This window comes from Myxine glutinosa, chromosome 11 (assembly GCF_964187855.1).
Source record: "Myxine glutinosa chromosome 11, kmMyxGlut1.1, whole genome shotgun sequence".
NCBI classification, from domain to species: Eukaryota; Metazoa; Chordata; class Myxini; order Myxiniformes; family Myxinidae; genus Myxine; species Myxine glutinosa.
The window spans coordinates 138,004,954-138,019,476 of NC_136271.1; the positions used below are offsets into that span (position 1 = coordinate 138,004,954).

A 14,523-nucleotide genomic window follows, 5' to 3' on the forward strand; every position below is an offset into this window, starting at 1 on the left:
TGTGTGTGTGTGTGTGTGTGTCCCACTCCCCTGTGTGTGTCCCACTCCCCTGTGTGTGTCCCACTCCCCTGTGTGTGTCCCACTCCCCTGTGTGTGTCCCACTCCCCTGTGTGTGTCCCACTCCCCTGTGTGTGTCCCACTCCCCTGTGTGTGTCCCACTCCCCTGTGGGTGTCCCACTCCCCTGTGGGTGTCCCACTCCCCTGTGGGTGATCCACTCCCCTGTGGGTGATCCACTCCCCTGTGGGTGATCCACTCCCCTGTGGGTGATCCACTCCCCTGTGGGTGATCCACTCCCCTGTGGGTGATCCACTCCCCTGTGGGTGACCCACTCCCCTGTGGGTGACCCACTCCCCTGTGGGTGACCCACTCCCCTGTGGGTGATCCACTCACTGGTGCAGTGTGCGTGATGGCGGCAGGGAGGGAGAGGATTTGAACTCTTGATGTCACATTTTACATGAGATGTAATGACACATTTCAAACTGTATTTCCCATGTGCACATGCATTCACATGTTATCAAAAGTAAATACATTGTGTAGATCTGCGTTTCGCAACCTTTTTAGCCCAGGACCCAATAAATAACCCAGGCATCCAGTCGCGACCCATCAAACCCCCCCCCCCCCCCACACAAACCGTCACGGAAATATCGATTGCTTATGACGTTAATATTTTGGTAAGGGTTCGGTTCATCATCTTTGTACAGTAGTACAATTCGTAATTGAACAATAAAGCAAAGTGACGACAATCGTACCAAACACTGTCCTTATTTTGTTGTTATTTTGTACGGATCTCCACGACCATGAGGAGAGAGAGAGAGAGAGCGAGAGACCACGCCCCCCTTGAGAATGAGCAGCGACTTCGATCACAGACACCGCCCACTTGATATTATTGTCAGCCAATCAGGCGTAAACTCCCTGCCTTGTTAGCAGCTTCGGAAGAGATGAAACCGCCCCTACGATGAATCCGGATGAAGATTTAATGAAGAAGATGAAGATGATGATGAAGATGGAGAAGATGATGAAGATGAAGACGAATCTCACAACATTCATTGGCGGTGTATCTTTTGTGAAATAGAATAAAACTTTAATTAATTAAAGTGACATGCCAAGATAAGGTGTTTGATTTTTATTTTAATCTTCATCGTGAATAGATGATGAACTTAAAATGTAACATGAACTGATAAACAAAACAAGAATAACTTTTACTGAAAAAACCCGATATGCAAATTTTCTTTGTAGTTAGGGAATTTTAGCAAATTGTATTGACCATCTGTGAAAAAATTGCTTACCAAAAAATTTCTTCACTAACGTATTCATCTAGATGTCTACTAACACCTATCAATTAGTGCAAACCCAAATCCTTGTGGAAAATTCTGGGGAGCCAATCAAAGTTCGGGTGCTCAGAGGGCCTGCGCGAAAAAATCGGAAAATTAACTTTTGCCAATATTGACTTGTGGGATGTCTAACTAGAGGTTTTTTGGGGTGCTGAATTGATTCCAACCATTAGATTTGAGGAAAAATGAATCCCTGGCCGTAAAATATTGATATGATAGGCAAATGATATGAATTGATATTGATATGAAACCACACTCATGCGTGAGGCAAAATCCTCCGGTGGTCTAAACGGAGGCCGCTTTCGGAATGAGTCTTCTCATAAGTCTTGGGTTCAGACTCTGAACCACTTCTCGTTCATTCACCAAGAGCTAGAAAGAAGCATGGTCAAATGTGGGGTACCTGTCCACACCGACGTTAAAAGAGCCCAAATGAAGAGAGATAACGATGCTGTCAACACCATAGTTGGGTGGTTGGAGGAAGTCAACCCTTTCGATGCCACACGGGACAAGAAGACTCTGGTGTCCTTCTCAACTGGGTTCAGCAGCACTCCCGAAGACCAAGTCAACGCTGATCAAGCAGAAGAAATTGGCAGAGCCATACAGGCTAAGATGGATGGGAAAACTGTTGTGGATGCAATGGTAACCAAACACAAGGTCAAATCACTTGCAAGCCTCAGATCTGGACCCAAAGTCAATGGCGAGAAGCTGGTCATTGACTCACTGAAACTATTCAACTGCCTCATTGTCATCAGTGAGCGTGAAGTCAAGACCAAAGAAGCTCTGCGCTTTGAGTTGACGCCAAAACCGGTCTCTGTTTGACAAAAATCAAAAGTTGCGAAAGCCAGACAAGGCTGCCATAGCAAGGTCCCTGAAGGCATGTGTGGCACCTGTCGAACAACCCCCCTGCACAAGCCTTGTGGTTGATGGTGGGTGGCTCCTGCACAATGTCAAGTGGGAGACTAACCTTACTTGGAAGGATGTTGCCGAGAGCTACCTCCGGTTTGTGAAGTCCATGGGGAGCCATCGCCTCCGGATAACGGTGGTCTTTGATGGATATGGCAGCTCCACCAAGGACAATGACCACTTGAGACGAACAAAGAATGCATGCTGAGACATTCAGATTCGTCTGGATCTCAAAATCATCATTGCAAGAGAAAAGTTCCTCGATAACAAGAAAAACAAAGCCCAGCTCGTTCTGCTCCTTGCTGAGACATTTAGTAGGAATGGAATCAGTGTACAGCAATGCTCCGATGATGCCGACACCTCCATCGTCCGCGCAGCTCTAGATGAGGCAAGAGAGTTCCCTGTCGAGGTGAGGGCTGAGGACACAGACGTCCTGGTTATGCTGATTCATCATGTTGCAGACCATCCGATCTTCCTCACGACAGCCAAAGAAACATCTTACGATGTCGGAAAGATCCGGGAGGCCCTCCCAGAGATATACCAGAGGTATCTCATCTTCTTGCACAGCTTCTCTGGCTGCGATACAGTGTCTGCAATTTTTGGGTTTAGCAAACCAACTTTGCTAAGCAGGCTCTGCAAGACTGATGAAGCAGAGAGGGCAATGGACGTGTTTATGGACATCCGAGCTGAGAAAGGTGATATCATTAAAGCAGGCTGTGATCTTTTCAAGCTCATGTTCCATGTGAAATCCTCCAAAGACTTGGAAGACTTGAGATTCGACATCTTCAACAAGCGAGCTGCTACTGGGAGCATAAAACCTGAGAAACTCCCCCCCGACAACAGGAGCTGCAGCACAGCACTCTCTCCGAGCTTACCTCCAGACTAGAGACTGGCTGATGCTGCAAAGTCCATCGTTGGATGCCCGGGACTATGGATGGCAACTCACTGAGCAAGGATATGCACCAGTCCCTTCTACAGACCCCATTGCACCAGACTACCTCCTGACGTTTGCCAGCTGCAACTGTGCGGGGGACTGCAGCTCACTCAGGTGCTGCTGTAAAAAGCAAGGAGTCAAGTGTATTTCTGCTTGCGGCATCTGTCATGGTAACTCTTGCCTGAACATAAACCAGCTGGATGACAAGAGGAGTGAGGAAGATACTGGGGAGTTTGATGAATAAGGTTGTAAAAGCTGACGAAGCAACATTTCCATTGAGCACAGTTCTGTTAAAAATGTCAATAAAATACATTTTATATGATCATGGAGTGTTTTTTTCTCAAAAATAATGGTTGGAATCGATTCAGCACCCCAAAAAACCCCTAGTTAGACATCCCACAAGTCAATATTGGCAAAAGTTAATTTTCCGATTTTTTTCGCGCAGGCCCTCTGAGCACCCGAACTTTGATTGGCTCCCCAGAATTTTCCACAAGGATTTGGGTTTGCACTAATTGATAGGTGTTAGTAGACACCTAGATGAATACGTTAGTGAAGAAATTTTTTGGTAAGCAATTTTTTCACAGATGGTCAATACAATTTGCTAAAATTCCCTAACTATTGGCTATCTTCTCCGCCACCAGGTAGCTGGCTTTGGTCAGTCCCTTCGACGGAAAAACAGCCGAACTCATTACTGACTTGCTGTTGTTCATCTCGCGTTCTTTCCGGAGAAAAAGCTCCCGCGACTTGACATGATCTCCATGTTTCTTCTCGAGGTGCCGTTTCAGCTTTTGGGGCCTGAGGGACTCGTTGGCCAACACGTTAAGGCATATCACACACTGTGGTCGATGAACATTGTGCTTATCCATATTCAAGGTGAACCCATAGTTCAGGAACACAGGCTGATACTTTCTAGCCATGGCGAGTACCTTACGCTCACAGCTCAATCTTTAGAATGAAAAGCAATGGACATTCGCGTGTCGGAAACTAAACGTATGATCTGACTGACCGGATGCACGCGCAGTACATCGCGGTACATCGGTACAGCGCGATAGAAGAGTCCACACTATAAAGTTTGTGTCGGCGTTCATTTGATCTCTGTTCTGTTCAGTCGGGAGAAGTAAATCGTCGAAATTTTTTTTCCCACGATTTCTGAAACGATCGTGCGTCCCATTGAAAATCCTTTTGGGTCGCGACCCATAGGTTGTGGAACGTCAGTGTAGATGACATCATTTGTGGATCTGATAAATTGCCAGTAACCAGTTTGTAAAACTGAATATGCAGGTGCAGCATCTAACTCAATATGTCGAAATGTCACACACGTCCATGCCCGTGGGATTCCCAAGGGTGACCCCACTAGTATTCAATATTTTGAGAAAGTTTGGCATTGATTTAAGTGGACTTGTGTACTTTTGCACTCAACTGTATGTGCATACATACCCTACAGAGGATTGTCAAATTTTAGTGTGATGTAACAATGACATTGTAATGTATTGTGCATATATAGTAAATGGTAGAGTAATCATAATGGTACGAAGTGGTAATATACGACTAACAAATAGTAATATGTAGCTCATGGTGTGATGACATCTGCACAGGAGATTATGACTGCGGCGATCGTGCTCACACCCGCAGAATATCCCTGGAGGATGCTCGAGACTTCATCCTTGTAGGTATTTTAAAAAACTTTTCAGGAGCTTTCTGAGGCCTTTCAAGATTATTGATGCAACTTTACTCTGGGTAGTAAAAATAACTATAAGAACTTAAAGATTATTTTCTATTGTATGTCTGTGTATGTTTCATCAAAGCAATGAGTTTGGATGTGTAGCTGCAAATGATGACTAAACTAATTATTCCCATAATTCCATGGTATTACTGTAACAGTTTTCCAGCCTTGAGTGTATGTTACTTGCATTATATTTGAGTGGTTCAAGGATGATGTGGATGTTGTATTGGAGAATCGTACCATATGTATATCATTCCCCCATTAACGTGAAGCGAAAAGCGGGTTTGAGTAAATGGTTTATGTCCACCCGTCTTATCAATTTATGATCAGGAACAATTAATTTAAATCGAATGTTGTATTTTGAACATTAATCGGAACAGGAATAGGAAACCCAGTCTTTCATATTACAATACTTTGGCTCTGAATTCATCCCAATCGCACATGCGCAGAGAAGAGTGAGATAATATTTTTATTCTATCTGTTTGCCTGGCAGTCTAACAAAATTGAAAATAATTCCAAACAGGAAACGTACTGCTTTTAAAGATGTCATAAATACAGGACACAGGCACAAATGACTAATTGAATGTGTTAGATAAGGTGGTGCAATAGATTGCAAAAAATGGTGGTAAAACCTGGAATTGATTTATTTATGACTTTTACATCTATGGCTTCACCGGATGGTTTGTTTGCTCTCCTGTCTGTCTGTCCGTCTCCATCCCACCTGTGGTTTTGCAGACTTCTTTTCCCATACACTTTAACATATTCAACTGAAACTTTGTACATGGCTTTGTTATGATAAGTTACTGAACAAGTTTGAGTTTTGGTACATTTCACCAATTTTTCATGGAGTTATTAGATTATTTCATGGAGTTATTAGATATTAGATTTCATGGAGTTACTTTTTGGACTTAGAAAATATCACCAGTAGAGGACATAGTCAGGTTCACTATGTTCAGATTGTTAAGTTCGTTGGTTTTCTTTGGAGATTTGCAAAACTATACATTTCTGGAAAGTTTATTGTATAACTAATCGGAAAAGTGATGTTTTCATTTGCACGGAAGGTTCCATGGCGGCCATCTTGGATTTTCAAAATGGCCGCGCTAAAAATTGATATTTCTCAATAGCTCGGCTTCTAGAATACCTAGGGTCTTGATTTTAACAGCTAAACCTACATTTTCAGGGGCAAGGAATCCAATCGTACCAAGTAAAATGGCATATACCCATCCCTAGACTAGTTACGGTCAGTTATGCCTTTTGTCCTACTATTTTTTCCATAGTTTGATATACATCTATCGTGTTTCCACTGTCCATTAGACCATTACACTTGTTACATCACTATTATGATGCTTGGTCCTATTATAAACTCCACACTAATCATAAGATGTGCAGTAATGTGATTGCAGTGCCACCTAGTGATGTAGTGACAACTACCGTTGCAACTGGTCCAGCGAGGATGGAGGGTGATGTCTATGGTTCTGCCACGACCAGGCAAATCCTGAAATGCACGCATTACAAGCGCGCTCTCCGTGCTCACATCTATTCATATGTAGCACTGTATGAGATGGCACTGGAGGAGTTCTTCAGAGACAATCCACAACTGAAAGACGTTTGTTTGGTTGCCACAGAAGAAGTAGAAACTGCCTGCCGTGAGGGGAACAAATCCATGAAGGCCGAATCAGTGAAACAAGCCAACTGCAACCTCCTTCAGGCCTTTGCCACTGCTGATGTGGTGAAGACATTCCAGGACTGGGAGGAACAGAGATCCAAGAACGCCATGTTCAAATCCATGATGAACTACCTACACCGAGTCGAAACGATCCTGTTCTTCGTGGCAGCATCTCGGAATGGTGATCTGGTGCTGCATCTCGAAGCTGGAGAAGCACTGAGCAAGCTATTCTTTGCCTTCGACCGCATCAAGTACAAGCGGCTCTGGCCCCGCTACATCGCAGACATGTATGACCTGAGAACCAACCACCCAGACACCTGGAGGGAACTTGCAGCAGGCAACATATCAGTCACCAAGAACGAGATTCCCTTTGTAGCGATTGGTGCAGACTACACATGCGAACATATCAACAAACTGATGAAGGTTCGCTCTGGACTGATTGGCATCTCTAACAATGCCAATGCTAGACAGAGATTCTTCATGGCCACACCAGAACTATCATGCCTGTCGAGAGAATTCAAGGGTCAGTTTCATGTGGAAGCTGGGAAGGTCACAGTGCATCATGACCTGGGACCAAGTGCAGTCAAGAAGGACCATGATGCAATCGACAAAATCAAGGCTGCCATACTCAGTCATGGCAATCCATTTGCCACAGAAGGTGACCAGTTGCACAATCTGATCACACATGCCTACATCCCACAGGAGTATGTTCCATCAATCTTGAACATTGATGTCACTGGTCAGCAGCTCTATGAAGACTATGTGTCAGAGATAATCAATGGGGACAAAGCCTCTGGGCACCAGTGAAAAAACACAACAACAAAATGTTCATGTCGGGGAACAGGAAAGCCACTGTGAAACTCCGAGACAAGACTGTAGATCTGAAAGAGACCAAGGATCTCTATGGACGGCTGATGGTCCTGGCCAGGTCAAACCGAGACATCGACCAGAAACATGCAATTGGGAACTATGAGTTCACTTTGACACCGAGAGCACTCTTCGCTCCAAATGGGGCAATGCTGCCATGTACTGACAAATCAAAGTTAATCCACCTCCTGGGGAAGTTGCCACAAGCAGAACCCCCCCATGATGATCAGCAGCCATGCAAGCTGCAAGTGCTCTGCACCCAAATGCAGAAGATGTAGAAACCATGGACTTCACATCCAGTGAACCTCCTCATGCATGTCGGAAAATTGCAGTGGTGGACGGGATGGTGGTTGTGCAGAAGCTCACCAAGAAACCAGCCACCTTAGTGACAGTCAAAGATCTCAGTGACTGCTTCAATGGGAGACTGATGTCTCTAACCAGAGAATATGACGAGATTATTCTCGTGTTCGATACCTACAAGGCTGACTCCCTGAAGAGTACCACAAGGGAGAAAAGGAGGCAAGGAAAGGATTCAATCAAATATCAGGTCAGAGATGACACCAACATCAAACACATTCCAATGAGCCGGTTCCTTTCCCATGACAAAACAAAGGCTGATCTGACCGAGTATCTGGCAGCAAAAACCCTTGAGTGCAACATAGACTCGTCAAAGCTGGTCATCACATCTGCTTCAGGACGCACTAGGAGCAACAGCGAGCTCCTCTTTCAGGACAACAATCACGAAGAAGCAGACACACTGATGATCCAACAGGCAGTGCTGGCATCACATCGGAACCCACGTGATGCAGAGTTGATGTTCTTCTCTCCAGACACAGACGTACTAGTGCTGGTCATAGCAAATTATGACCTCTTGCTGAGAAACACATCAATTTCGATGACATCTGGAGTTGTCCAAGTAGAGCCAATATGGACAGCTCTAGGTCCCGAAAGAGCGAAGGCTTTGCCCGCCTTCCATGCATTCACGGGGGCAGACAATACTGGGAGATTTTCTAGAATAGGCAAGGCAACATGGCTGCAAGTCTACATCAAATGTCATCAAGATGTCATCAAGTCTCTGCAGATGTGAGAAGATGCCACTGAGGTGACTGAAGATATGCTCTCTACATTATCTACATTTGTATGTGCTGCATACTCACCAAAGGGCATTCACATCGAGACGATCCCAGAGCTACGATGGCATCTCTTCTGTAAGCACATGGCAGAAAGTGACAAACTTCCTCCTACCCTTGGGGCTCTCAAGCAGCACATCCTCAGAGTCCACATCCAGGCCAGAGTATGGGGTCAGGCAAGTATCCCTGAGCAGGAGTTCCTGGATCCACTGCAAAGTGGCTTCTACAAGGACACAGATGGTCAGGTCAAGCCCACCACAACTGAGGTCTTCCCAGCCCCCAAGGCCATCATCGAGATGGTTAGATGTCAATGCAAGGCAGACTGTTCATCTTCCAGATGTTCTTGCAGATCAAAGAACTTAACATGCACAGACCTCTGTCAGTGCAGCACCCAGTGCCAGAACGATGAGGACTCCCACGATGTGATGTTGTCTGATGAGAGTGATGACGATGTGTAAACGTGTTTATTGTCAGAGACGCTGTAATCGATTAGTCCCTATATAAATACTTGATCTGATATGTTCTCCTACGCCATGATATTCAAGCTGATTTTTAGCTGAAGTCCAGGTACATATAGCATCCAAGAGGTTGCCCTAAAATTAATGCTTGAGGTTACCTATTCCTGAAATTCACAACTCTCCATGCAGGTTATCTTCTTTGTACTACAGAATAAAACATTCGTCAACATAATATTTGGCTCTATGATTATTTTAGCTTATTTTACTCGGTACGATTGGATTCCTTGCCCCAGAAAATGTATGTTTAGCTGTTAAAATCAAGACCCTAGGTCATCTAGAAGCCAAGATATTGAGAAATATCAATTTTTAGCGCGGCCATTTTGAAAATCCAAGATGGCCGCCATGGCACCTTCCATGCAAATGAAAACATCACTTTTCCGATTGGTTATACTATAAAGTTTCCAAAAAAGTATAGTTTTGCAAATCTCCAAGAAAAACCAACGAAAATACACAGTGAACCTGACTAACATGTATTGCAAAGCAATTCTCCCTCTTGTTCAAATTTAATTGTACACAGTAAACCCTTAAATATTGCGGCGGTACATTCCTTGAAAATGACGTGCTAATGCTATTCAAAACCATGATAGTTAAAACCAATTCCCTTTGGGAATAAGGGGGTTAGTTAGCTTCCTGGGCTTTGAGGAAATATAGAGCAAGGTCATTGGCAGCCAAAAATGAATGCATCACAATTGAAATAATCATGTAAATTAAATATAAATCAGCTTTACGATGCATGAGGATGCAGCCTACTGCTGCATTGAAGCAGGTTACAAAAAAAAATGCAAAAGTGATTAAACTTCCCCCCCTCGCCCTCACCATTCCTCCCCTATTAATCTCTTAAATAAATCATTCTCCTTTGTAATTTGTCAATTTGTTTCTTTTATAAATTGTTCTGCAGCTCCGTAAAGCAGCAAATTTAATAAAATTAAAACGATCACTTTTGTCTATCATTTTTGCATTTTGGTGCCATTTCATTATCGGTGCACAAGAAATATCTCTGCTCAAAAACCACAAATGATCGAAATTAAGCCCTGACATAACTAAATAGATATATAGAGGTTGCTTTCGATATTCAAACCCGCAAATTTTAAGGGTTTACTGTACTTGAAGACTGTAGAACACAAATCACCTGTCGTAATACTTCCAATAACCTCCAGTTCTGCAGTACAGTATGTCCTCACTTAACATCACCCCGTTTAACATTGTTATTATGTCCCCGTTATTAAGTCGCTGACCTATTAGAGAACATGCTCATTTAACCCTTTGAGTACGGATGATGTCCAGTGCCGCAACCCACGAAAAAGTTTTGTGTACGGATGACGTTACTACACGTCATCGACTATACCTATAATAGATCGTCAGTACGTGGTTGCATTGAATTTATACACTGAATTACTGCCTGGAGATTGTTTATAGTTACTCTGGCCAAAATTAATCCCGTACCGGGGGCATTTATATATTAAAAAAAAAATCCCATACTCAAAGGGTTAAAGTCATTCACCCTTACGTTATAAAGTCATTTTACCTCTAAGTACCAAACTAATGGTTTTCCTCAATTTACTAAAGCTACAGTATAAACCATACCTTAAATAAGTAGAAGCCCACCCAGAGCATACTCAAGTGTGCATGAATGGTATGGTGGAAGTTGTGGTCTGAATGTGTCAATGACTTGAAAGGGTTTAAGTAAAGATGTTGCGCCTGCTATGAAGAATGACCTGATCTAACGCAAGTCATAGTAATAATAATTAATAATCCAGGATAATAACATGACTCCCCCAGCGCTCCCATAGTGAGCGGGTGTACTAGTTATATTAAAGCTGGTAAAACTAGAGGTTCCAGGGAACCTGAACTCAACTGGTCTATATCAATATGGTTAGAATATGCATAATAGAACCACAAACTATATAGTTTATATGTGTTAAAGAGGTAAGTAACGTTGAAGGTATCTCATGTTTAAACAGGAAACTAGAAAAAATTGAGTTTTAAGTGAGGCATGAAAAGTAAAACAACAATAACTTTTCTCAGATTTCAGATTTGAATTTATTATATGTGTTGAGGTTTGTTACATACTGTCTACACACCATGTTTCAGCCTTCTAGCTACATTAGGAAGTACCAGATTGACAAAAATTGATTTTTCAATATGGCCGCCCTGCCGCGACCATTTTGGGGCGTGCAACGCCCAAATGCAATCCCAAACTAGTTCGTCTTAAAGATGCTGCATAACAAGTTTCATCAAATTTAATCAATATTTGTGACTTTTAGAGCGTAGACGTCGAATTGTTTACAGACGGACGACAGACAGACGACAGACAGACGACGGACGGACGACAGACGGACGACAGATGGACGACAGACGGACGACGGACACTGGGTGTCGACAAAAACTCAGCTGGACATAGTCCAGTTGAGTTCAAAATAAAAAGCCCATAAAAAATGACAGGTTGTAACAGTTTTGTTCAATGGAACAGCCTCGTGAGCATGGCAGTCTGAAGCCTCGGCCTCGTGTCAGGTGTGCTTGTATCTTCGTTATTTATTAGACATCATAGACGTAAATGAACACTCGTTTTACTCTGCGTGAGTTGCACATCGTGTACAATCACGTGCAGTGAATTTCACCTCCCTGCTCCTTGTATTTAATGTTATTTAAAAAAAAAAAAAACCCTTCTGTACACCACCTTTGAGGCTCGATTTGCAAGCCACAGTCTACAATTACAATAGAAAAGACATAATTGCTCTTTTATGGAAAATGTTTTTCAAGTTTGTTTTATCCTCAAAAATAGACCGTAGTGAACACACATTTGTGTTAAAAGATTGGCCATTAAAACCTACCCTGATGAAGGGGGACAGACATCTGTACAAACACACAAACTGTGTTTTATATGGTAGATTGAAGTAACACTGCATGTGGTGCCGTGTTCTATGAACTCTCTAGTTTGATAAGCGTTTGTGTTTGTTTGTGTGTTTGTTGGACTTCTTTGAAATTCTGAACCACTGAACGGAATGAGTTGAAAACTGTTGGTTGTACTCTGGGTGTATCATTTATAGATTTTAGAGGGTTCAGGGTTGGGAGAGCACCATAATTCTCTATGCAAATGTGCATCATTTAGTTCCACCTGGTAGGAGTGCGGTCATTTAGCATAATCACCTGGATGAGGGTGTGGTCACGGCCCCTGTTGGAATCCCCAGGGGGCCTGACCATATCTGTAGTTTTGTACATAATTTCTGAAAATACAGGAGAGGGCTGCTCGTGGGATGATGGGGGGAGGGGGGAATGGTTGAGGGTGCATACGTTTTGGGGGGCGGGGGCAGGGTGGGAGTGCCTGGGGGTATTGGTAGGAAGCTTGGAGGAGGTGGGGGTGGGAGGGTATGTCGGCCATCCTCAGTTTGACAGGGGGAAATTACCTCCCTAATAAGTTTGGGTTTGCTCGCAAGTGTGGAGGCTTGCCTGGCATAATGTGGATTCGTGGTGCCGGCAAGTGCTTGGTTTGGCAGCCGAGGAGAGATATTGTGTGGGTGGGGAAATGGTGGTCTGCTTGTGGGGATTCGGTGCATTCGAGGAGAAAATTGTGGGGCCCCACCATGCCTCGCTTCTGTTTACTTCAGCCATTGCTGTAAGGGGTTCTGTTGGTCATGGGGTAGGGAATACCCCTGGTGGCTATGTAAAGGCCAAGGAAGGTGAGTGTGGTGACCCCCTCAAGTGAGTACACAGGAAAGGAGCTATTTGCTGCTGGCAGATGGGTTGGGTGGGGGGAAGGGGGGGCTTGGGATTCCCCTCAGGTTGGGACCGTTGTCACCCTATGGTCACCACCTGCAGTCACATGCCACCACCTCATTTTATCATCTCTGATTAAATATTCCTCCTCAAAAAAAATAATAAAAAAATAAGGAATTTTAACCATCTAACATTGCCGTCTAACACCTCTTCCTAACCGGTTCACAGGGGAGAACAGGTTAAGTAAGACAGGATGCCTTACCCTAGCTGTTATCTAAATTGTACATTGCCGGTTTTTTGGCAGTACTGAGGACACCTTGCCTTAACCACATATAATTGATACACAGTCTAAATGTTCTAAGAATCTACCTGAAACCAAACAGTGGTTAAGGCCTTATTGAGCTGCTGCCCTTACACCACAAATGTAACATCGTTTTCACATGAAGCTGAAATTAACAGGATTGACTTGATAACAACAGCATCTGTGAGCCGAGAAGGTTAGATAGGCAAATCCTGCATATATTTTTTCTGCAGGTTTTGTTCATAGCCATCTTCACAGATAACCTGGTTCATTGTTGGCAATCACGGAACAATCGTGGAAATCGCACCACTGATGTCTCTTTTAAAACGAGTCCAACATAATATTGAAATAAACGGAACCTAGATGTATCCCACGATTCCTTGTGGTAAACACGTTACATCAATAGGTCTGGGTATAATGAAGGCCCAGTAACCTTTTGCTGCACTAATTACTACTTTTATGGGTGTTATCTTGAAAGACTTCTTCAGAATGATGAAGTGCAAATGTGTTGAAATTTAGCCATATGTGATTTAGCTGAGGTCCACTGGAGTACTTTGCAATCCAAAATCCCAAACTGTTGTCTGAGTTGCAACCTCAGCTGAGGATTACTGGATTTGTGTTGTTTCCAGGCGAAGAACCTGAAGTACAAGTCATTTAACGACTCGCTGCTGAGAATCATCAACAGCACTTCTGACCTTGGAATGAGGTAACGTTGGTCTTTTTGGCCCAAGGGGACATTTGATGTTTTGTTCTTTTCTTGAAGACTTGTGATTATGTAATAATTCCGGAAGAAGTTCGTTGGCTGGATGGAAGTTCTTATTTCGTTTATTTTCTTTTTTTGCTCATACACAGACTCATCGGAGAAAAGAATGATGTTGGCGTAAGAAATGTAACTGAAGTGCGCTTCTTGGAGTCGACGCACCCACGCATGTCTTTGTCCTGTCGCATATGGCGAGCCTGCATCTCTGTGCTGAGGAAGGTGCTGCTCTTCCTCGTCGGTGGGGCTCTTACTGCATCTTCCTGCATTATTGCTCTCTCTTCCAGCAGATATCGAGCTGTAATCTTACTCGGTGTTCAACATTTTTGAGCACGAGGCTTTGAAATTTACTTCATCCACCATCGTGCTTTAATTTTATGTTTTTCTAGATTTTTGTCTTTTCCATTCAGTCCGAAAGATGGCCTTGTGAATTTATGAAATGCCCGGAGATGGGCTTCTCAGTTGTACACATCGTTATCTTTTTCGAGATTGTATTTACTGAAATCTATTGGTTGACCATGGGAAAGTTAGAAATGCCTGAAGGAGCTGGTATGAGTGCCTGCTAAATGAGGAGTTCCCATGGAATAGGGATAGTTTGGGGTCCACCACCTCAGATAAAGAATGAATGGGTGAAGGAAGCCCTCAATGAAATGAGGAATGGTAAAGCGGTGGGCAGCT

At 43.6% G+C, this 14,523-nt stretch overlaps 1 protein-coding gene across 1 annotated transcript in view; it reads left to right on the plus strand.

The window, feature by feature from the left end:
* Window positions 1-14,523, plus strand: part of LEMD3 (LEM domain containing 3) — a 58,094-nt gene that overhangs the window by 15,277 nt on the left and 28,294 nt on the right. The window contains exons 4-6 of the mRNA XM_068130929.2: window positions 4,765-4,835; window positions 13,718-13,794; window positions 13,941-14,086. Of these exons, the coding sequence (XP_067987030.1) occupies window positions 4,765-4,835; window positions 13,718-13,794; window positions 13,941-14,086 (294 nt within the window). The remainder of the gene's footprint in view (window positions 1-4,764; window positions 4,836-13,717; window positions 13,795-13,940; window positions 14,087-14,523) is intronic.